Here is a 24,181-nt window from a genome sequence, read left to right as displayed (position 1 = left end):
TGCGTGTTTGGTAATGCATGCATGCATGCTCTATTCTGGGCAGCAGCAGTCTATATTTAGCTCTCGGTGCTCCTTACGCAGGAGACGCTATAGATAGATGGGAGTGCATATTAACTGGGGAGGGGGGAGGTTGTCCCCTGGAGAGCTAAGGGTATCAGAGAGCCAATAATGAAATGGTACAATGTCCTTGGCTGTGCTGGTCTACAAATGGATGATCTGTGGGTTCTACCAGTGACCCAGAGAGTTTAAAAATAGCTCCTGGTTAATGGCTACACAGGCAGATTTGATGACAAAGGTACCCTCTCCCATCCTCTGCCCTAACACACAGCATGTCTGCCTTTTGCAGGTTCCACCGGCCGTGAAAGACTGAAGAGTTTCTTCTGTGAAGAAATGCTGAGCGTAGAAATTTCCTGAAGCTGCCTGTCGCCTGCTCAGTGGTGACACATCGAAGAGCCTGAAGCCTTTTTTTTTTTATTGTCTTCAGCGTGTCTTTAGCTTTCTTCCGACACCCCTCATATTTATCAGTATGAAGAAATGGGTGTGGGAGAAACGACGGAGGGACGTTTGCCGGCGTTGTGTCCCGGAGACCGCTGGGTGCGATGCGGAAGCAGGCAGGCGGAAGAGACTTCAGCGGAAACCCTCTGACTCTCAGGATGAGAGCAGAGGGAGGGGCAAAAAAGAAAAGAAAAAAAACAATCCTGTCGTTCTTTTTTTTGTACTAATTCAAGGACTACTTTGACAAATCGGTGTGAATCCATGTAGTGGGAAGAAGTAGTGCATGTGACCACCTTTTCTTAACTGATGAATAATGTGTCACTTGGACTGTGTACAGACTGTGAAGTTGGGTGAGAATGCGTCGGGGAGGAATTTGTTATTGACTGTACATACAGTATGTCAATCAGAACGGGACTGACAGTGTCTTCGCTGAAAAGAGAAATACCTTTGTAAGCACTACTTCAAAACTGTCTTCAAAAATACATGTTTTTTAAGAACGGGCAGTGTATTCATTTCTCAAACTATTTTATTTCAATTAAGAATGGCTATAACAATAGGTTTAAAAACAATTAAATACATTTAGGACTTTTTTTATTTTTATTACTCAAACATCTTTCACTAAAGCATAAATACAGTGTTTTAAAAATATCAAAGCCATGCAGAAGCTAATACCCTGTTTGTACTAACACCAAGGGGATTTTCTTTCGATCTCACTGGATAGTAAAGAACATTCTTCTAAAATTTAGAACCATCTCCAACGAAACACAATGCATATCAGGAACAAATCCAGCTCTCAAACAACTGGATGCATCCACACAAAACAAAAGAATCTGGAGTGAAACCATCGTATGTGAGCACAGTAGGAACAACATCACATGTTGACAATCACGTTGGTTCATAGTGCAGGGTAAGCTTTGGTCACCTCCAAACCTGGATCCATCAGGGGAAAAACAAAGCATGCAGTCCTCTCTTCACGCTCTGGATCTCTCCCTCGTGCTATGAGCGGCGCACAAGCGAGCGGGAAAGCTCATTTAGAACATGGTAAGTCATCTCAGACAATACTGTTTACAACACTGGATGTCAAACTGGATATTCAGAGTCCACACATCCTTTCTAACATTTTTGTTTTTCATTTGATATGGGCAGAATAAATGTCACACTTAAGATGGGGGGCGGGGAGGGAAGCAGCCTGGAATTATCCGTCTTACTCTTATTTTCCTACGTGACAAAAACCTGGTGTTTTAACGCAGGTGCGTATAGTTCTTACATTGAACTGAATGTACACGTGTACAGATTTTTAGGCTAAGCAGTGACCTGTGTTGGTGTCAACTCACCATTTCACTGAGAAGCCTGTCCTGAATCGACTTCATGTCTTTTTTTATCAGGCATATCTGAAAACAGCAGCCAGTACAAAAAGATTTCATGAATATGAGACACAATTTGGTCTGTAGGTAAATTTATGACATGAAGAGAAAAGAGCAAAAATTTCTGGCACTAAAATTGATGCTTAAACAGTGATTATGGTCCTTGAAAGGAAAAGGCTGAAGTGGTCTACACTGATTTAAAACTAAAGTTTCTCCTCTTGGGATTTGCACAATTAATACCACAGAAGCAACACAATAAATCATACAATTTATATGTACGTGAGAGTCATACCTCTGATTTGAACACAGCGTCTTCGTAATCCCAGCTGTGACCAGTGACGCTTTGTAAGGTTTTCTTCAGAGTATCAGTTCTGGAAGGAAAATGCATACCAACAAAAAAAGAAGGGAAAAGATTGTTTGTGAAGATAAAAAAAAAAAAAAAAAAATGCAAATAACACATTTTCTATGGTAAAAATTATGAATCGGTTGACAGAATGACTTCAAATTCAAAATTATGTATGGAAGTGAATACTTTTTAAATTGAGTAACTTATTTAAATAGGCATAATAATAAGGCCACCACATGTTTTTTTTTTTTTGTTTATCAGGATTTGGTGACGATTAACACATGCTAACAATCTCGCACAACACGGCATCAAGATGGATAACTATCTAAAAAAATCATTTTTCCATCTATTCACAAACTGTCAAAACTACAAACTCCCAACCATTTGGTCAATAGTTTATTTTTATTTTTTTATAATCAAAGTAAGAAGTGTTTATCTTGACACAATATTTTAATTTCTTACATTTTTTTTGTTGTATTTAACTTACAGCACATATTTAAATGCTAAATTCCTCAGGAAAAAAAGTCATATTTGCTCAAAATCGAATTTACAGGAGAGAGTTCGGGAAAACTGGATGTTAGTATCTGTCAGGAAAAAAAAGCCAGACCAATGTAATCATGTTTATATAATAGAGACAAAAACTTTTACCTCATATATTACTATGGTATGGCAATTTGTTTCTTAATATTAATTGCATATAACTGCTATCAGCTAATATGCTAACAATGTCTTTAAAGCCTATAATGTCAACATTGGGAGAACAGTGACAGTGTTCCAGAAAGCACAGTGATGTGCATAAGGACTCGTTGCCACACAGGGTAACAAAACTTCAGAATCAAGTGTTAATTTAACAAAAAGCACATTGCTTGGATAATAGAGTGTGCTAGTTACAGCCTGAGAAGCATAAGGTGGTAAATCTGGGTGCCGGCTGGATAACAGTCAATCGCTGAACGCAGGCAAATCATCTGTAAAACCCCTATTAGTTATAGCAGTGGCAACATCTCTTCAAAAATAGCTTGTGCTGCAGGGAGACATGTTTAGGTTCTGATGGTAGCCCAGAGGGGGGAGATGATTTTCCAGTTAATCCCTATAATCCTTGTTCTATTGAATAAACAAGTGTGTTGTTCAACATTTTATAGAGTATTTTAGTCCAAACTTGAGAAAAAAAACAAAAAAGCAATCAATGATCGGAAGAGTGTGGCTGAAGAACAATCTGACTCTTTCAGCGGCTACGGAGACACGCATAAGTCTTTAATTCACCTCCTGGTTTCCTGCTTCTGGTAAGTATGGAAAGTCATCATCTGCTTTTTCCAGAATATCTGCAAGAAAGAAGGGTCCAAATGTCATCTGCTTAAAATGAGCAATTTTATAGTTTTGTATGTTTGAAATCTTAGTTTTATGATCACAGTTACAGGTGAAAACAAGCTTAAGTGACCCACAGTGACGTCTTTCTCCATGTTTTGCAGCATGTTGTTGTCCTGCTCCATCTTCTTGATCTCCTCCAATAGGACCTTTTGAATTTGTCCAACTCTCTGTACTCTGTGCAGAGCAGAAAACAATTAAAGAAGAAAAGCATGCATGCAGAGTTTTATCCCACAAAGTAGGAACACTGAGGATTTGGAGCCTATAGTAGCGTGTGAATATTCAATCACTGGAAATTTAGAGCACTGATAAAACAAAAGCCAAACAAGCATCTATATTTTATTTATTAAATAGTACTGAAGGTCAAATCATTTTCAAGTCAATTTGTGCATTTAACAAAAAGGATGGAAATACATTAAAAAAAAACAATAAAACCCCCTAGGACAGACCTTTTTTTGTTAAGCTGGACACCAATAGAAGAAATGTGTTGCTGGACGGTTTTGGAAGATTGTTTGTTGTAGATTTCCATAATCTTGCAACGGTTCTGAAAACATTTATCACACGACATACAGTTGATCAAGACAAGTCAGAGAAGAGTCCACTCTTAAAGGTAGTCACTGCTTTCTAAACTAAACTCTGTTAATTGAAGCCTGTTCATGGTTTCAGAAAGGGGATGGGCATAAAACACAGTACAGGACATTTTCTTATTTTGCTGTGCGTGTGTGTATGTGTGTGGGTGAATGTGTGCAAGTAAACCTGGAACTTGTTTTTCAGCTCAGAGCTCAGCTGCTGACAGAGGTTATTTGGGTTCAGAGTTCTTTCTGGCAGCTCAGAATCCTCCTCCATGTCTTCAGTCTCCCAGTGACTGCAGCTTATGTGGCTCAGTTCATCCACCACAGAAACTTCGGCAACTGTGAGCAGAACATATCCAGATCGCTTTTGTTGTTCCAACACAAACCCACTGAACACGTCTCACTCTCTGCATAATTCTCACAGCAAAATCAGATACTTTCTTTTTAGAAAGTTGCCTAAACCCCAAAGAAAATGTTGTCGTGATGGAAACATAATTTTGTCATGTACTGTAGAGCTCAAGTGTTTAGGGGAATGAGAGGGGAATGAAAGGCACCTGATCCCGGGCCTTTTTATGCGCAATTGCTGCCAGCAGTGTTCTGGCTTTTAAAAAAAAATTATTTTAGCAAAAGAGCTATTTGTCTGAGAATGATAAATAGGGCTTACAAGACTTGAAAAGTTTTCTTGGCTTCATTCGAGGAGAATGCTGGCCTCTCATCTTGCTTTTCTTCTTCTCTTCTTCTTTCTCATCTTCCTCTGAATTACTGGATAATGAGATGCAGCGCTTGCGAGCGGGTCCTAAAAGACACGGCCACGCATCAAGCAGCCATCGTTTTTCACCTTTTCCACACTAATATACAGCAGCGATTTATTTGTGGTGCACACATGATGTCGTTAGCAACTTAACGAATCGAAAAGTAAAAACAACGTTTTACCTGAGACGAAATGCTGTGTCAGCTCAAGGTTCTTGTCAGTGACCGGTGTTTTCTATCAGAATCAAGAGAGATGCAATAGGCACTTATTTTATGGTCATATATATTCACCAATCGTAATAACGTAATAATCTATTTCCACTTTTTAAATTGTCCAATCCACTCAGTAATCTACAAACATCCAAGATAGGGGTTCCTACATAGTTAATGACAAAATTCTACACTTTTACAAACACTCTAAACATTAAAAGTTCTCAATGTTTTACACATTATAAAGAGTAAATATTTATATTTTTTCACAATGGGATAGAGGAAGAAAATTTGAAAATACAAATGCTATCCTAATAGCCACCAGATCTGGAAACACTTAAATCAAATTTTATATATTTTCTAGACGCAGGCAAATATAACAAAACAACGGTCGGGGTTTCCCTCAGTGTACTATAAGCCTGGCGGGCTACCAGGCTTTACTTGTGTCCCCACCAGACGTAGTATTGCTAATTTATTAGGTTTTTTTTATGACTGCCTTTTTTAATCTTCCAGTCTTCCAAAAATGCGTAACTTTCAAATGATATTTTAAAATTTCCTGTCAACTTTAGACATTTTTTAACTCAAAAACGCAGTAAGTGGCTGGATGACTGCCGTAGTGCCCTGAAAACCAGGTTTAGAAAGTTTTCTGGTGGAAATCCTGCAAAGATAAATAAAAAATCTGATCTCATGCCCCAATCTTATTTACCTCAGCAAAAGTCAAAAAATCAACCACTGTCCTCTCCTCTATCCCACTAGAGAGGTATGACAAGACCGGCCCAACAGGTTATGTCTGCATGTTTGCAGTTAACAACAGTCACCCCACTGTATAGTCAGACTATACAGTCAGATTATATTTGTCTGACTATATATGTCTGACACATTACTATATTTAGCAATATGTCAGACAAAACAAATCGGTCAAAATCGGAATTGGCAATCGGGGATCGGCCAAAAAAACTACAACTGCTGCACTCCTAAAAAAAAATCCTCAGGAAAAGAGATAAAAACCTCGTTCATGTTTCTGCTGAGAACTGACGATTTGGGCGATGAATGGCTTAGGGAGCCCAGAGAAACTGAGGACACTTTACTGAGGTCAAGGTTACAACCACTGGGTAAGGCGACTCCAGGGAGCGGTGACTGGGGGGCAGACGGCACTGCTGGCTTGTCTAGCTCCAGAAGAGTTGATGTCAAGAGTGGCTGTGTGGATGGAGACAAAAGGGACGGACGGGCTGGGGACAGATGTTGCTGGACTGCGCACATCTGAAAACATACAATTAAGGTGAGAGAACATTATGACAAATTGTCGATCTGAGGAGATATTGCAGCTCATTTTGTAATTACAAATGTCTGCTGTGGATTATAAACAAGGATTGATGACGGCAGTAGGAAGCAGATGAAGTGCAACAGTAATATTATCAGTCTGGAGTCCGAAAGAATATTTCAATTGTGCTACTTCACTGTTCATTATATCCTACGTAATCACTGCACAATTTTCTTTTTAACTCGTCAAACGACTCGTTCCCCTCTGAATGATCTAGTTTCAGTTTTAGCTAAATGGTCTCATGTCACTTTATGATCTGTGTATAATTGTGGGTTTGGCTGTTACAATAATGAGTCTTAAAAGAGGACCTCTGGGTTTCTCCCTAAAGTGTCGCGGTTTGTTTGAGTTCAACTTCTGGGAATTCCAGCTCACCTATTGGACGGTCTTCAGTTATTTAGTGATTCACGACTGTCAACTAACGTCGGTGGTTTACACATGAGGTAATGGTATGTGAATCACACGAAGATGCTACATTTCAGACCGAGAGGGGAGATGTTGAATAATTGCCAAGATGAAGTGTTGCAAGAAGCATTTGATAACTGGAATAAAACATCACTGGTGAAAGTTTTACCTGGAAGGTAGAACTCAATAATATAGAATATCACTGAAAAAAGGTCATTAATATCAGTAAATTTCTGAATTTATAACTTCTTATTAAGAATCTAAAAACAGCAGCATTTCTTCTTTTCACAGAATCTTACATTCAGTACAGGTTATTTGCAGGTTTTTTAAACCTCAACAATTTCCTTTCCACTATTTCTTTTTTTTTTGTTGGTCTACCCAGCTCTTGGTTGATTTCAACAGAATTTGTTAGTTTCTTAATTAGAATTCGAAGGCAGATGGTTGGCGTTACCCATCTATTAGATATTGTTCAAGATCCTAAAGTTCGACTACCTTTTCTCACAGATGCACTGATAATCGTTTTGCTTTCTCTGAGAATTCAACAACCATCTGTATATTTGAGCGTGACATACGTTTTCAGAGCCAGGAGGTTGACCAACCTCTGCAGCAGTGAGTCCAGTGGGGGGACTGGGTGCAGGGGTCTGACCTGCCAGCGAACAGGCAGACGGGATGGACGGAGTCTTCGAAGAGTCCTGGTTTTGTTCTACGTTATAGAAAGAAGGCAGCTCAAGCTGGCCTTTGCTGCTGACTGCGGAGCGAACTTTGGGTAGCAGCAGGATTGGAGAGGGGGTGTCCTGGCAGGATAGATCTCTGGAGGTAGGGAGTGGGGATCCCCGTGGGCTGAGGACAGTGGAGCAGGTCAAACCCAAGGTTGGAGCTGACCTCCCAGCGGCTGTGAGGGTCCAAAGCAAACACAGATGTTCTAACAGCTGGTTTCAGATATTGGTCAGAGCACAGAAGGTCAACATATACACCCTTTCTACACACTGTTTTACGGTTAAGGGTTTGGAGAGCATAACATCGTTTGGAGCAAAGAAGCACCACGTGCAAACTGAGACTCAACTGAATATACAACATTGACAAAATGTTAAGATAGATACCATAAGGTGCAAAGTGTTGTTTGTATAAAAACATGTTATGTGCAACTATTTTAGTCAATTTTTATACTCCAACCCTACTTATGAAACAAATCGTCATTACCTAATTGCTAATGTTAACACTTCATTTAAAGACTGAGATGGGTCACATTCACAAGTAGCCATATCTGTTAAAATTACAAACTTTCCACTCAATTTAGCCATGCTGTAAAAATGAGGAAATGAGGAAAACCTTACAAATTAGCCAATTTGAATGATCTGAATCATTTTCCACTTCAAGAACTGTCAAAGGGACTGCAATATATATATATAAAAGTGGCTTTTGTGATGTAACAAAACCATTTGATTAACCATGAAAAATTTGACTGATGTCGAAGAAGTGAAAAGACTGTTGTCTCTCTCTGATGTTGGTAAGGAGCTTTCCACTCCAACTTACATCTCATCTTTTCAATGAAAGGAGGAGACGGACAGAAAGAGGTCTGGCAGGCGGCCAAGGAATCCTTCAAAGAACTTGTTTGTTCTCGACCTGGGATGACATTTTTCTTATTCAACATCAAAGTTTCCTGGAGAATGTTCCCCGCTTTAATCTGTTGGGAAATAATCTTTTTTATTCACTCTGGACAGCTGTAAGCATGAAATACTAAAATATTTTTATATATATAAAAGTAAATGATTGAAAACAGCTGTTTAACACAGATTATGTAAAAAAGACTTTCAACTTTTTTTTTTTGCTCAGATCAAATCAAACTAAACTTTTCTTGTTTTCTTTCAGTTTATTTTTTGCTAAATATCAGACAAATAGAACAGTAAAAGATTCCAAAGGTGCATCAACAACTTACTGAGAAAACGTTGTGAATACTTATGAACATATGATATCTTACTTTCGACGTACTTTCAAAAATATTTAAACTCTTTTCATGTTGTCTTTATGTGATGTTGTGTGTAGAGTTAGATAAGGCTGTAACATTACAAATGTGGAAAATGTGAAGCTTTATACATTCCAGTTCCACCGTGGGCCCTTTTTCTTTTTTTCTTGTACAAAAAGAAATGTAAACTAAAAGATTAAATAATTTCTCATGAATTAGCCATTATCATTGTTTTATATAGTACTTTATTAGAGGGTTGTTTATTTGGGGGATTTTACCACCAACTTACTAAGTCATTAGAGTAAACTAGTATCAACTGAAAGGCTTTATTCTCAAATCCTATTTCACAATATTCATTGTTATGACTGAACTCTCACCTTAAGATCTGTTTTTGTGAGATCAGCCTCCTTGTATTTGTCTGCCTGGTGGTCAAAGAGGTTTTTTTTACTCTTCTTTATTGGTGGATCATCTGCACAGTTCTCCTCCTGATTCCACTGCTGCTCGACAGAACAAATCAAACAGCCAGACACACCAAAATGTATTATTATTCAGCTTTTTCTGTGATGTCAAACAAAATATTTATGCACAATCGTCAGTAAATGCGAGTGAAACTAAACAAAATGTACCTACCTCTACTTTGGAAGAAGGATACACATCCAACACAGACTCTGTGGGTGGTTTCATTTTGATTGGTTGTTTGCTCGCAGTCCTTTTCTTCTTTGTTGGCGCAACCTCTTTTGCCTTTTCTGAATTCTTCAAATTATCGGCAGAGGAACGCTATTTTAAAGAAAAAATGGCACTTTGTCAAATCTGAAAAAACCCAAGTTGGGATTTACCATTCACTAAAATACTGGAGTTGACACGACACTAGTAACACACTCACAAAAAGAAAGCCGTTTTGGGTCAAATTTATGGTAAGTGTAAAAAGTTCACCCTATAATGATATATAATGAAACTAGGATTTTAAGAAGAACAATGCAATGGTCATTTCTTCATGTGACAGAAAAAAACCAATAAAGGAGTTGTGTATGCAACAAAAATATCAATCCCTAAATGACGTCTCGTGTGCCTTTGAGCATCAACAACACCTTGATAATGACGTCTCATTCTGTTCACTAGTTGACTTATTGTCTGCTGAGTTAATTCTTGTGTGGCGGTTACTGAGTTACTGAGGTTCTGGCGTGCAGAGGGACAAGAATCTTCACAAAGTTTTAGCTGATCCAAAAGGTTTTCAATGGGATTTGTGTCTGGAGAAAGTGCAGATCACTCCATTCGAGGTTATGCCCCAGTCTCCAGCAGCGGATCACTAATAACACAACCTCAAACTGTTGTCCATGAGATTGAAATCAGGCCTGTGTTCTTCTTGCTGAATGGATGTTATTCACAGTTTATGGGTTTGTCACTGTTATAGTCACTAAGTGTACAGTAGTTCTGTATTGACTATACACACATGCCCACACTGTAACACCAGCAAAAGCTCGTTTAGTGACAACAGTGGGTGATGCACAGCGCTCTCTTGTCGCCTCCAGCATCATTATTGGCTCATTTTTGCTAAGCGTGAATTGACTTTGATCAGAGAACAGCACTTAGGCCCAATGGTCCCTTGTCCAGTAAGTGTAAATGCTCTCTGATCAATGCAAGACGATTTGACCTGTTGTTGTGTTCAGGTGCCCTTGTGGGTCATCTAGCACGCAGACCATGCGGATGTCAACAGTTTCGAATGGTCTGAAATGACACTCTCTTAAGTATTCCTGGTATTCATCACGCAGTTCCACAATGAAGCTGTCATCAGTGTGGTGTATGCCCAAAGGACATCCACTTCTATGGCTTTCTGTGACTGCTCCAGTCTTTCTGTTGCAATCTGCTGACGACACTCTGTGACACTAAAGGCTGAGTGGCCACTTCCATCTGAGGGCATGCGGCTTAAAGCCAGGAGATGGCGAGGTACTGCTAATTAGTTGTTAGGTGTTGTCTTGGTTCCATGATGTCAAAATGCAAACAGCCTGATGAGGAGGACTGTTCAAATACAAACTCTGATTGGATCTGGAAATTTATTGGTTGATTCATGAGCCAAACACTTGTTATGAAATTTGTCATTACTCAGGCTGTTATAGAACAGAAAGTTGTGCATTCAGAAATTTTGATAAGGTCATATTAAGTTCACCCGTCAAGGTTGTAGTGAATAGGTTCGTCCTAAAGTTTCACCTAAAAGCTGAATATCCCTATCATTTTTTGAGTAGTTTACTCACTTAGAAAGTTTAAAATTATATATTTTCACAGTATAACTAAAATGTTCATAAAAAATCTTATATAAAACTTTATAAAGTTCAAAGCCACGACTTTGTGTATGCTTTCAACAGACAGTTCTGTGAATTTGGCACAGATGAGCTTGGTCAGATGAGTTGCTAAAACATAAGGCATAGAAAAAGCTCTTTTGCCTTGGGTGACTGAGGCGTCTCTGTTTCCGACTGGTTGTCATCTGTATCTGGTTCCTTGTAGTTCTTCGTAGAAGTGGCTGCCACTCTCCTCGGCCTCCTTGCAGCAGCTTGTGGTTTACTGCTGACTGCTGCTTGCTTCACTGCCTTTGGCTGATCCATAGCCTCCTATGACCAAAGATTCTTGTTATACAACAGGGACACACAGTGGTAACATAGGGTACAGCAGCAGCAGTTTGTGGAGCTGTACTTACATGCAATGTCTTACCTGAATAAGTTTGCTTTTGTTCTTACCAACTTTTGAAGATGATTGTAAATCTGGGGGTATGTCTGTAAGTAAATACCAAATGATATAAGAAGTTATATCTATAGGATCACTGATGCATTCTTTTATTGAGCTTTTCTGCAATAAATTAAAGGCTATGGACCTGGAGACTGCAGAGGTTTTTTTTTGGGTTTGATCTGTGCCTGTCTGGAGTATTTGATGACTTGGGGTTTGGGCTTCCTGGCTGACTCTCTCAGCCAGCTGACATCTGTAGTGGTGTCCATGTCAGTGTCACTGAACAGATGCTTTTTCACATGCAGCTTGTTCTGCAAAATACATGTCAGCAGGTGACAAATCCAGATGTACAGTATGTTGTCAGACAAGCCAATACGTAGCCATGCTGCTGCAAACTGAGAAACATCAATTATTTTGGATCACTATCACTCGAACGTACTTTTGTCAGAGGTTGCGCTTTCTTAGATGTGATGACAAATGTAGAGGAGTTGTGGATGCCACTGTCAAACAACAAAAATAAAATGAAACATCCAGAAAAAGAAAATCTCAGACGTTCCACATTTGAATAGTTATGGAGTGAAACCTCTGCGGGTTTTAATTATTTTTCTCTTCATTTTCTCATTGTATATGTTATTGTGGTTTACCTGGTTGATGTGACAAGTGATTTGGTAAAGGTTTGGTTCTCCTTCTAATGGGCAAGAAAACATTTATAAAACTTAAATATCTACAGTAGTTAAAAACATTAAATTAGAGCAGTGACGCCCCCTCTTGAAAAATGTTGGCCACTGAATTACAGGTCAAGGTTCTTACATATTTGTCATGTGCAAAACCAAGTAGGAAAGTAAGGAAGAAAGTAATGAAGAAAAGGATCCGTTACCCCAATGGAGAGAGGAGAATCAGCACTGAATGCGAAGGTATCTTTCCTACGAAACAAAAGGGAGATCAAATACAACTTCAAATAAATTAAAGCCCAACAATTTATCATTTCCTCCCCAATTTCAACTCAGATGTTTGCATTACCCGTTTCTCACAGAGGTCGTGGTTGAGTTTAAGGATTTCCTAACATTTACTGTTCTGAGTGTTTCCATCTGTAGCATAAAATATCTTCAGTTAAACAAGCAGGTGCCACAGTAACTTTTCAGGTAAAGTCAAGATATCAGCTAAACAAAGACTTACTTTACACGTCGGCATCTTGCCCATGTTAAAGATTGATCTACGACGACAAAAAGCAAAACAGCAGCAGTATATGGTGTTTTTCTGCGCTAACTGAAGTATGTTTATTGATACGAAGAAAATCCCTAAATGTGCATACCTGTTTATAAGAGGGGGAACCCAGTTATGAGTCACTTTCTCTGTGCTGCTTTTTCTTGTGGTTTGGGTTTTAGTCTCGTAACGGCTGGAGATGAGCTTCATCATGCTAGCAGTGACCTCTGAGTCTCTCTGAGTTGTTCATGAGAACCAGAATAAAACTGATCACTGAAACCATTAATAACTTGAAACAGCTAGTTAAGACAGATTGAATACGCAGAATTCATACTTTGTCTCGCCTCAAAATCGCCATCTTGACGTCGTCTTTGACCTGAGATTGTTTTTGGTTCTCGACAGTCTTATTTGTGACGGTCTTCTCTGAAGCTTTCGCAGCACCAGCATCTGCCTCTGCCTCCAGTGCCGCCTTTTCTTTCCTCTTTTCTTTGGATTGTTTGCTTCTCTGGGCCCTTTGCGTTTTGGGAACAGTCACAGAAGCACATGTGTTTTCGGAGTCTGTTTCTCTGGAGCCCTGTTTGGTATTGGACGCTTTCCTGTGTTGATCAGCTGATTCCTGAGGTGGAGGATCTTTGCTCCTGTCATTGAGGAGCTTCTGCAGGCGCTCGGTCAACTCACTGTGGAACTGCTTGTGGAGAACAACGTTCGACTCGGAAACTGACAATTTCCGGCCTGAGGAAGGGCAGCGCTGCTGCGGTTCCAGCAAACTTGAATTGGGCTCTAAACAGAGAAAAATAACAGCACAGTTTAACAAACATATGCATACATACGGTACATATACGCTATGTTGATATCGGTTATCAACTTTGTTTACCAGGTCTTGATGATGAAGGGATTTTCTGAGTTGGCATCCTTAGCATTTCAGAGTCGGATAATTTGCTCCAGTTAGAGCTGCTGTAGTTTGAACAAACAAGACAACTTCTCTGTATAGAAAAACTGTCTTTGACCTGAAGAGTTGCAAACTAGAGTGTAAGTTTATCCCTTGACTTACGTGTTACATGCCGCTCTGGGTTGTGTGTCGGGTACAAAATTGGTTTCTGGAGGTAAAAAGGTGAAGAGAAGAGAACTTTTAGAGGCTAAAGAATTACAAACATCTGTTTGTATTTTTGGTGGCAAGCTCAGATCAAAGTCACTGTAGCAATACCCTGAGACTTTTCTTCGAATAGAAAGGAATCTTCTGCTGCTGCCATTGGCATCTTCTGTAGAAACACAGAAACAACGCATAAAAATACATGACATCCAGATATTGCTAACATATAACTTTGAGTAAATCATAATACCATCGGTGAAACAAAAAGTATTGATTTTCAAAATTTTACGTAAACCAACAATAAAGTTGTTTACCAACACTAATTTCACTATAGAATTAGTGGCAAATATTATTTCTGTTATTTCAGAAAAAAAAGAATGAAACTTTTTTTCGGATTCTGTTACTTTCTGTGTTGATCTACCCTTTAGAAACCTTAAGAAATTAAGCCTAAAATGGACTGTAACATTTAGCCTAAAATATGATAAACAAGGGTAGTGTAAGAAAATTTGTTTAAAAAAAACACAGGTAAATTGATAGATTAATAAATTATTTTGTTTAAGGTCGATTATCTGTTTTAATTGTGGGCTTTTCAAAAACAAGTGTATCCCTTAAACCTTTTCTCCTTTTGTCCCATTACAACCAGAAATGTTGATGTATTTTATAAGACAGACCAAGTTGTGCATCATTGAAGTTTTCTTTTGTGACAAACCTGTTCCTTGTTGCCAAACAATTGAGTGCTGCATGGTGTTGTGTTGTGGCTGCTAGTCCTAACAGCTGTACTGCAAACAGAGACCTTCAGCAAAGAGGCACTGCCTTTGTTATTGGCTGTAATGTACAGACAAAAAGAAAAGCAAATAGTATCAGGTAAAGGTTGACTCACATGCTTTGTAATAATCACTGTGTTTAAATCCTGACAGAAAGCTTGCTGTATAAATGAGTCCTTAAGAGATAATAAATGAACTCAGCATTGGTCAATGAACAGGTGTGTGTGCTGCAGAGCAAAGTATCGACCATATGCCAAGTTAGAACTTGAGCAAAAACAATCTAACACAACCACTAACACGTTCAAGCTGGTATTTACTTATTTCTTACGCTACCGGCGATTTTACACTTTCAAGGAATTACTCACTCGATGGCTTAGCAGGAAGAAAACGGCCGACATTTACACTTCCTCTCTCACTGCTGCTAATGTAGATGGTGGATTCTGATATCCGCTGTCTGACAGGGGTCACCATCTAGATGCAAGACAAAAGACAAACCTGATATGTTAACATTATTATTACAATTTTAAACAACCAATTAGATGGGTTTTTTTAATTTATGTAAAATCCAAACGTGTTACCTGTGCAGGTGCAGTTGTGGTGGACAACAGGTAGGGGGCAGTGTTTTTCTCATTTGCACTCAGAGACACCTGGCTCTCTGGAACAACCTGTGTGAACAGACAGACACACAGCAACATCAATACATGAATTTTTGGGTTTGCTAAGACAGCTTGAAGATGCACTGAGAAATAAACTTGTCGACCAAAGATCAGCACACTGTATTTCAGGTGTGAATATCACATTGAACATATGGCTGTAAATAAAGCCTGTTGTCAGGGTTTTGCTTACCTGGGCGCTGCTCCCTTCTCTGTGTGTTTAGCTTCTCTAATCACTAACTGGGTGCCCTGACAGAATAAAAGAGATTAACACCAGACAATAATGTATTATGACAGAAATGTTTCCTTTTCTCAGAGTCTAATTGACAGTATATACTAACATTTAAATTTTTTTTTTTTTTTTGTGGATTGCAAAAATGTTTCACCAGACTTTGCTCAAAACCTTTTCTATACCACAACAAATGTTGTTGTATTTATATATTGCACAATAAATCGGTCACTAACTTTGTTTTTGTCATCTCCAAAAACATTGCGAGCGGCCTGTAGGATGTCCAGAGAGGAGCTGAAATGGATGATGAGACTGGATCCTTCCACTGAATCGACGACGACGACCTCTGACAGCTTGAGCAGCAAGACTTTCCTCTTGCCCACCTCTAGAGATAAACAGTAGTTTTTATTGTATATTGCCCACTTATCTCGCCTGCAGTAAAGACCAGAGATACAGAGTTATTTCAGTGCCGTGGTAACCTGTCACCGTGTAGCTGAGGACTTCATTCTCATTGATGCAAACTGTTTCCCAGTGGCCATCCTGGATAAAACGGAAAATTTGCCCTTGTTAGGCTCTAATCGAGGCTAACTTTCGATAAAATATAACAAACAAATTCTGTTCAGCTGATTGTGATTCCCACAGAACAACCTTGGTGTGCCAGTACCTCTTCATCAGGCAAAGAGAAGTAAAAGGAGATGCTGCTGCCAAGGTTGAAGTCAATCCAGAATTCCTCGAGTTTCTCGTCAGATGGCATCAACAGCTAACAAGATAAGCAGAATCTTTTTACAACAACTACTTATATAGACTAATAAATTCCACTTTTAACTCTAATGACAAGATAATCATTCACTACCAGAGTACATTTACTTTCATGCCACAATTAATTGTGTTTTAGAGAACCAATACATATTGAAGCTCTGATTAAAAACCTTGTTGAGACTGACCTCATACTTTCCCAGATACACTCTCAAACAGGGGTAAGAGTACACTCTGCGGCACAGAAAGGACGCCGCTGTTCAGTTAAACATACAAACTTTCCAAACATATAAAAAAATTTATTCTACATATTTTAGAGAAGATATGGTTAGAAATCGGCCAAAAAGCTTCTGCGGTGTGACACAGCAAAGCAACGTGCAATGATAATTGTTTGAATTCATTTCATAGAGTTAAATGTGAAAATGTGTTGCGCTCTCGTACCTTCTTTTGTCTCCCTGCATCCCGTTCACCATGTTAAGAAACCTTCTGCAAGCCTAAAATTACAAATTTATATAGTTATTTTGTCTCTTAAAGATAAATAAAACAACATATTACTCCAGTAAGGAAATATTCATATTAATTATTAGTACCGTTTCAAATTCGGAGTCGCTGATCTGGGCAAAACCAGAGGCGACATGGGCCATGCTGAACCACTGGTCTGCGAGCTTCTTCCTCTGATCGGGAGTGGCCATTCTGCATAATGCCTCCATCAGGGATGACTGCAAGTCATAATCTGCAAAATAGGATCTTTCTGTATTTATTTTGGATGAAAAAGGCAGCAGAGTTTGTTTAACAAATACAAAAATAAAATAATAATAATAATAAAAGAAAAAACTTACCACCACCCTCCACAATCCGACCTGCCAGTTTGCTCCTGCAGAAAAATAAACGCATGTGGGTTCCAGCAAGCGTGGGAATTTTAGAAATCGGAAAACTACAATTACACACATGATATCCGAAGCGTCTTGTGATGTTAGGATTCTCCTGTTTTTCTTGAACTCCACCGGGATTTTATCCAGAATTAAGTTATATTTACGAATTGCCTGTCGGAACAAAATGATTGCGTTTATTTGCAGCCAAGACCTCCGTTCATCAGACTCAGCGTCATTCTCAAAAGAAGAAGTTACACAAATTCTTCCCCACCTCTTTCTGGATCAGAATGTTGATTCTGGGGTCTACTGCCAACTGACCGACAGGATACAGGAAGGACTCAGTCACTTGGGAAGTTCCTGAAAGGAATGTTAGGGAATAAGGGTTGCAGGGAAACGAAACACCTTTAACCACTTACCGTCATAAGATTTTATGCAAATAACACACAAGTGTCACAATTTATTGTGCAAAACTAACACTATTTTTGCAAACAGGCTTTCTAACTCTGTGTTAGTTTTCTCAACATTTGTTTTTCAACTAAAAGACAAATGAAATGTGAAATTTACAGACATACCCTCTTTGCATGATTCATGAACTACCTGCAGCAGAAGAAACGGGAGAAAACATTTTAGGCAAAAAACGTGTTGTTGCACTAAATGCACTAACTGATAAACACAAGCTCACCATTAAGGCGTTTAGGAAGTTCTCCGAGAGCGCAAACATGGTCTCATCCCAGTGTGGGCCGTGTTGGATCCACAGCTTCCTGCATTTCTCAAACCACTGTACCATGTACTCAAAAAATAATGATAATAATTTGAAATCTGAAAATACTCGCTTTGTTAACATTGTTGGATATGTTTTAGTAGCAAATACTTATCTTTTTAATTAGTCCTTGAGATATTAAACCTGAAAGTCCTGCCCCGCTCGGTAATTTCAAATTGTTCCCACATTTGTAGAGGCTCGCAAGTCCCAAACTGGCCGATTTGGTCTCTTTTTGATCCAAGCCCTAAAGAGTGTAAAAGTTCTTTTGAGTTTTTTAATAGTACAATTAAACTAACAGAATGATGAACAACTATTTGGACCTAATCTTACCCTAGTGACAAGTTTGTCCAATTTATTGAGGAACTGTTGGGAGCATTTAATGGACATGCCTTCAAATGTATTTCTCTCTAGGAACAAGTCGAGAGGCCGGACATCTCCACTCCTCAACGCGGCGCTGATTATATTCTCCAACTGCACAGGAACATTTCAAGTTTTAGAATCTTACTTTCACAATTAATACTGGACTAACCTTGACATGAACTGACAGTGATGCAGACACAACCTGAGGGCTCGAGCTTGGAGCCATTCTGGCTTCCTAAGGAACACTTTCTGTTCTTGACCTGTGCAGTCCTCAGGAGGAACTGAGAAAACATACACCTGTCAATCACAACGTAAGTTAACATTATACATGTAGTATGGTGACTGTATGAGGTTACAATTAGACATTATTTAACCCCCACTCTAACAACTTGAGTATGATTATGAGTTTGTTTTTTGTTTTTTTTATAGTAAACCCATTGTCTACTGTGGGAAGCTGTGATTATACTGACTCAAGAATGAAATGGAAATGAGGTGGAATAAATTCTAAAGCAATATACAAATAGTAAATTTATTTATACCCAATATTTGAGCATATGTATGACTAACTTATTTATAAATATACTTAACATAGAGAAGAATATATTGATATGCAGTGGCTTAAGTATATATCTGTTCGAAATAGAGGATACTGCTGTCTCGGAGAATATCTTTAGGACTGTTGAAATTGGCTAATTACAAAAACAATATGTGTAAACACTAACAAAGTAAGCTTACTTACTCTTCGTATGTTCCATCATTCACCTAGAGTAAATCAGTCTAAAATAAGCGTATATACAGACACAGAGCCAAGTTGATATCTCCGAAACCTACTTTGCTAGCTTATCGACAACTTCTGACAGCAGTACCTTCACCTTTTGGGTTAGATAACAATTAATACTCAACAATCATAATGGAACTGAACGGGTGAAAATACGTCGATAAAATAACCATTACATTGTGATAATTGTGAGCAACTTACCGTATCGTAAAAACCACCCACACAAAATAAGAAAAAAGTATATTTTTGACCGTTAATTTTTTAGTTCAAACGGCTATCAGGAGACCCGCGAAATCTACGTCAATCTCGCACGCGCGAGTGAGGCAAATAGAGGTGGTAAATCTATTTTTGTAATCCCTCGGATTTCAAGCCTATGGAAGGTAGCAACCAATGCGGTATGGTAACTACCACATTGTTAGTCTTAAAAGTTGTGGTTGTGTTTTACCGCTGAAGACACCATTGCTTCCAACATTCCCACTCCTATCAACATTGAGTGTATGTTCACAAATTTAGAAATTCGGAAAAGATGTTCAGCAATAATTATAGATTTTTGTTCAGGCACATAAAATCTAGGTATAATTTTTTTGCTTAGGGTTTTTTTATAATTCGTGATGTGAGAGTTAGGACCATTATAGTATAATATTTTATGTCTATGGTAAGGAGGTTATCTGGTATGCTAGTGTCATTAACATAGAAAAGTAGACGTATGTTGAGGTTCGAGTACCAATACTTCAGCTATAAGTTCCCCTTATTGTGAGGGGCATGTAAGTCTACAAGGTCGCCATATTGTGAGGGGTAGGTTAAAAATTAATACTAAAAAAATACGTTCAATTAATTTTGATAAATAGCTTTTAATTATAATGTAAATATAATTTTTAGTATAAACAAGAGCGACATTTTGACAAAGATAAGCAATTTATGTTGATCACAGTAGAAGAATATAAATGTGCCTAAAATATCTGACCTTATTTCACTTCAGATAACCAGCAAATACATTTAATTATTTTGAATAACAGTAAAAGAGTGAAAGTAAAAATACATTAAAAGTTTTTTCATGTGTTAATTGTTTATATAACTAAGATACATTAAATCCATATAATAGCAATAATGTATATATATATATATATATATATATATATATATATATATATATATATATATATATATATATATATATATATATATATATATAACACTTGCATCATCATTATTATTGAGTTGATTCTTCTAGTTAAGAAAAAGGGCCAACTAAGTAGACTTAAAGTGATATCACTGATGGTCTTATTTTGGGGGTTAAAATCAGTTTAAAATGGTTAGTTTTGATCTGGTAACGTCAAAGCAGAATTCTCTTTTATAGATTTTTATTGTATTTATAAAAGTGCCACTCACAATATCCAGTCCAGGTGTCCATGCAGAATTATTACTGAATAATATTTTCCAAGGCAAACACGGACAGCATGTTTAATCAGAAAACAAAAAGAAAGTATTGAAAAAAACACAACTCCTTATAACACTGATCTTATTAAGATCAGTGTTATAAGGGGGGGGGGGGGGGCATAGAAATTATATTAAAATGAAATGCACATTTCATTACTACAAATCAAAAATACTGGGATTGAATATAACTACAGATGGACCAATCAATCACCAAGAGATTGCATTCTGTCAGTATTTTCCTTTGATTATCTCCCATTGGTGTTTAGTTTCATTTACTATCCACAAACTCATAATTTGGTGCACTGATTAAAATTTCACTAAACAGATAAAGTGTACGGACAAAAATGCTTTGACACTTCAATGAATCAGAAAGCTTAAAGCCCTTATTTTTTCTCCTTCATCCGTAAATTTTTCTGTGCTTAGAACAAAAAAACAAAAAAAATCAAAATAGATCCAAAATAGGAATTTTCCAGTTAGATCTTATAGAAAACTGAAAATCTCCATTGACCAGGGAAAAGATGATTGTTGCGTCTCTAAATATAACACCTACAATTTTTGTAAAATTGTTTTTATTTGGAAAATGTTCTAGACATCGTATTTAATGGGATCCAAGTAAAAATGTATGCTGAGAGAATATTGGGAAACAAATTTTGTATGAAATCATTTATTCCATCAGATGTCTAGCAAGGTGACCTCCCCTCTTAAAATGTCCACATGTGGAGTGTGTATATATACACATATTATTTATTTAGTGCAATTTTTAAAACTACAAATGCCTTAGTGCTCAATCTCCTCTATCTATAAAAGTGCTTGTAGATTCTGTCTCTTAGCATAATTTTGTTAGCAGTGCTTAAATCAACAACATGTCCTCTGCTGGTATTCTCAATATGTATTGCTACTAGATTTAAAGTGCTCAGATTGCATTATTTATCCCATGTAGTCTGCATCCTAAATGAAATGCACCATGCTGTCTTCACATTCTTTAGGCACTGTTAGCTTGTAGTTTTGGCAGACTAATTTATAATTCTTTCCATTGTTGTTGTCCCAATATTCAGCCCCACAAACTTTGTATTGGATAGCAAACTCCAGCTGCGCTCCTGGTCGAAGGGAGGGAGGGACTGGTAGGTGGAAACGAAATGTATCACAACTAAATTCCTGCCCTCTTCCTCCTTCTTCGTCGCAGGTTTTGGTGACAGAGGAGACCCAGGAAGCCTTTGTTTCCGCAGAACTTTTCCACTCTGTAAACGAATACCGAACTTCAACTTTTTTCTCAAAGTCTAAATTTAGGACTTGCGTGATTCCGATAATGCCCAGTTCAAAGCACAAGACCCTCTCCAGACACACTTTCTGTTCGTGGAGACGCCGCAGGAACTCCGGCTGGTCACCGGGCTGTTGGTCAAAAACCGGCTTTAGGTATGGCAAGTTAATCTCAAGATGCCTTCCATCTGTTATCTCGGCACCCATCAGGAGTCTGAAGGTAACATGTTGTGGCACAAATGGGTCCTCCCCTGATTTAAAAACCCTAACGTCTTCCAGGTCCAGTCCAAGAGAGTCGACAAACCTCACGCCAACACCTCTGCTCTGTTTCTTTTTGTTCTGGGTGGCAGAAGGCAGAGAGCGTGACCGTTGTCGGATGATGGGCTTCGGCGTAGGCTCACAGGTGAGGAAGCTGTGGGAGTTTTGTCCTTTTGGCCGAGTAACTATGGGACTCGGCGGGCGGATTGGGACAGGCTTCCTGGCGCTGTTGGGCTTGTCACCTCGAAGCATTTCGTTGACGTTTATAGTCAAGAAGGACCTAGACACACTGCTGCAGCTGGACAATGGCTGTTGAGATTTGGCGGGGAGTATCCTCTCGTGTCCAACGAACCACCCTCTTTCCATGTTCTCTGCTGGCCCTTCTGACCTATATAAATACACATTAAAATTAGCTTTGAAGCAGAATCACTTAGTATGTCACATGAAGTTTATAAATATGCTCTAAACAAAGTGTTTAGGATCGAAATTAAACTTATTATTTTTCTTTTTTAAGAAAGAAAACGCACAGCCTTTTTATGAAACTGTACTGTACAGCCAGAAACTTCGAGTGGGCGTGTCTGTTGGTAGTACGTGCCCGACTGCACAGTCTGTCTGAACAGCTGCAGCAATACTGAAAATGCCCTTAATTAATGATCATCTAATAAGCAAACGTGTATCAAACAAGCAAACTTTGACCTCACCTCAACATACACAGATATGAAGCGTGTTGCATGCAGGCTGCAGAAACACTGTAGTTTATGGCTCGATCATCCATTTAAAGCAATGCGTGGCAGAATTTCGGGTTGCGCTACGTCGTTAAGACTGCGAGAATTATTTCAAGCATGAACCTAGGCATATAAACACTAACAGTTCGCATGCACCCAGCGTAAAGTCGATGGAGATCGGCTAACAAGCGCGCAGTTAGGTGGAAATGTACAGTACGCAGACTCATTGGGTGCGCACCATTTGTCAGCTGGCATGAAAAAGGGTGTCAAGGTGGGCGTGGCCTGGGAAAATTTCAAATGAATCATTAACTCCTTGATTGTAATGTTTACAAGGCAATTTATTTTTTTTAAGAACTTGAACAATGAAATTTTATCATAACAATTATATTATAACTGATTCTCTTTTCAAGTATGCACTCTCAAAATGGGTAGGATTGGAACTGCAAAACATGTGATTCTAGCTTTGAAGAACTTATTTATATGACTGTACACATGTAGCCTTTGCATGTATAAGTAGATGAAGTATGTGGGAATATAATTATACATGTGTGCATGTAGAAATATAACTGCACAGACTGATGCCTTTGTTTATGTGTCTCTCAGTTATGAAGATATAGCATCCACTGGAATTTGTTGTACTATGTACAATATCTATCAATGAATTTGATATTTTGGATGATTTAATGTTTCATTTTAAAAAGAAACAAACAAACAAAAAAACAATGTCCAAACAGTAAAACTACAAACGGGGAATATATGTATAATTTACACATCTGAATAATTTTTACAAAAAGATCTAATTTGGGCCTTAGCAAGTCCTCCCTGTACAGAATAAAATGAGCACCAGTTCATTTAAATAGAGGAAGGCTATCTGGCACCAAATTAGCTCCAATATTGTGCCAGAAACCCCTTCATTTCTGGCACAATATCAGTTTTGTTTTGATTCCCATAAAGAAAGTGTCTTGTTAACTCTCTTCTAAAGAATGCAGTAGGAAAAAATAGAATCCAATTCCCTTCCTGTACATTTCCCATTGGTTGATCAGGCCATCATGATGTCTCCTTCAGACCAGCTCCTGAGACAGCTGAGTACCGAAACCTACACTGGGAAGAGAGACACCAAAAAAAGCATGAACCAGACACTGCAGTGAATTTCCTACCAACTGGGAAATACTTGTATAACACGTTATCAAATTCAAAGGACTCCATTTCACACGACATTAAATCATTTATCCATACATTCAAATGCCAATGGAGGTACGCTACATTATAGCCACAGACGCACCGGTGCTGCTGACTACCACCAGCAGGCAAGGCAGGTCTTTAAGGACACAACAAGGACACAACAGTAGAGATGGATGGCGAAGCGTAAGGGGGCTAAACCCCACCGATTACAGGACGTCCAAACCGATCCAAACCCCGTCCAAACCGATCCGTTATTTCTTTTAGCCGAGTGATTCGCCGGCTGACTGTTAAGAAACGCGCCCACTGACGTTGCCTGGGTGATTGAGTAGTTCAAGGCTGATTTCCAAAGTGTGTGTC

General features: G+C 38.5%; 3 protein-coding genes across 5 annotated transcripts in view; 1 reads left to right on the top strand and 2 right to left on the bottom strand.

Annotated features, from left to right (window-relative positions):
* Window positions 1-992, top strand: part of phactr3a (phosphatase and actin regulator 3a) — a 34,200-nt gene extending 33,208 nt beyond the window's left edge. The window contains exon 12 of the mRNA XM_044125855.1: window positions 347-992. Coding sequence (XP_043981790.1) covers window positions 347-362 — 16 coding nt within the window. The 3' untranslated portion in view covers window positions 363-992. The remainder of the gene's footprint in view (window positions 1-346) is intronic.
* A 90-nt stretch (window positions 993-1,082) lies between these two features.
* Window positions 1,083-19,382, bottom strand: sycp2 (synaptonemal complex protein 2). Its single transcript, XM_044126220.1, has 46 exons — window positions 19,167-19,382; window positions 18,390-18,484; window positions 18,158-18,298; window positions 17,943-18,071; window positions 17,750-17,854; window positions 17,640-17,664; window positions 17,339-17,424; window positions 17,144-17,238; window positions 17,035-17,069; window positions 16,786-16,928; window positions 16,637-16,689; window positions 16,384-16,429; window positions 16,104-16,199; window positions 15,919-15,979; window positions 15,676-15,824; window positions 15,414-15,459; window positions 15,136-15,233; window positions 14,923-15,028; window positions 14,503-14,618; window positions 13,908-13,962; window positions 13,755-13,800; window positions 13,578-13,657; window positions 13,038-13,483; window positions 12,813-12,940; window positions 12,677-12,713; window positions 12,521-12,588; window positions 12,378-12,423; window positions 12,145-12,188; window positions 11,940-12,000; window positions 11,649-11,811; window positions 11,489-11,550; window positions 11,224-11,388; window positions 9,416-9,562; window positions 9,163-9,282; window positions 8,356-8,506; window positions 7,422-7,714; window positions 6,108-6,359; window positions 5,073-5,124; window positions 4,804-4,935; window positions 4,324-4,478; window positions 4,017-4,111; window positions 3,645-3,744; window positions 3,466-3,524; window positions 2,152-2,230; window positions 1,830-1,886; window positions 1,083-1,491 (listed from the first exon to the last, which is right to left on the bottom strand). Exons 2-46 carry the CDS (start codon window positions 18,411-18,413, stop codon window positions 1,435-1,437), a joined length of 4,704 nt encoding a protein of 1,567 aa, XP_043982155.1. The 5' UTR covers window positions 18,414-18,484; window positions 19,167-19,382; the 3' UTR covers window positions 1,083-1,434.
* An 895-nt stretch (window positions 19,383-20,277) lies between these two features.
* Window positions 20,278-23,729, bottom strand: ppp1r3da (protein phosphatase 1, regulatory subunit 3Da). 3 transcript variants are annotated; one of them, XM_044126100.1, is made up of 2 exons: window positions 23,666-23,729; window positions 20,278-22,305 (listed from the first exon to the last, which is right to left on the bottom strand). In XM_044126100.1, coding segments are annotated over exons 1-2 (957 nt in total). In that variant the 5' UTR covers window positions 23,668-23,729; the 3' UTR covers window positions 20,278-21,350. The 3 variants fall into 3 exon arrangements, with proteins under 3 accessions (XP_043982035.1, XP_043982033.1, XP_043982036.1); XM_044126098.1 differs by lacking the exon at window positions 23,666-23,729 and adding an exon at window positions 22,619-23,011; XM_044126101.1 differs by lacking the exon at window positions 23,666-23,729 and adding an exon at window positions 22,445-22,535.
* Between the last annotated feature and the right edge of the window lie 452 nt (window positions 23,730-24,181).

This window comes from Gambusia affinis, linkage group LG01 (genome assembly GCF_019740435.1).
Source record: "Gambusia affinis linkage group LG01, SWU_Gaff_1.0, whole genome shotgun sequence".
In the NCBI taxonomy this organism is placed as follows: domain Eukaryota; kingdom Metazoa; phylum Chordata; class Actinopteri; order Cyprinodontiformes; family Poeciliidae; genus Gambusia; species Gambusia affinis.
This window is presented reverse-complemented; position numbering and strand designations above follow the sequence as displayed.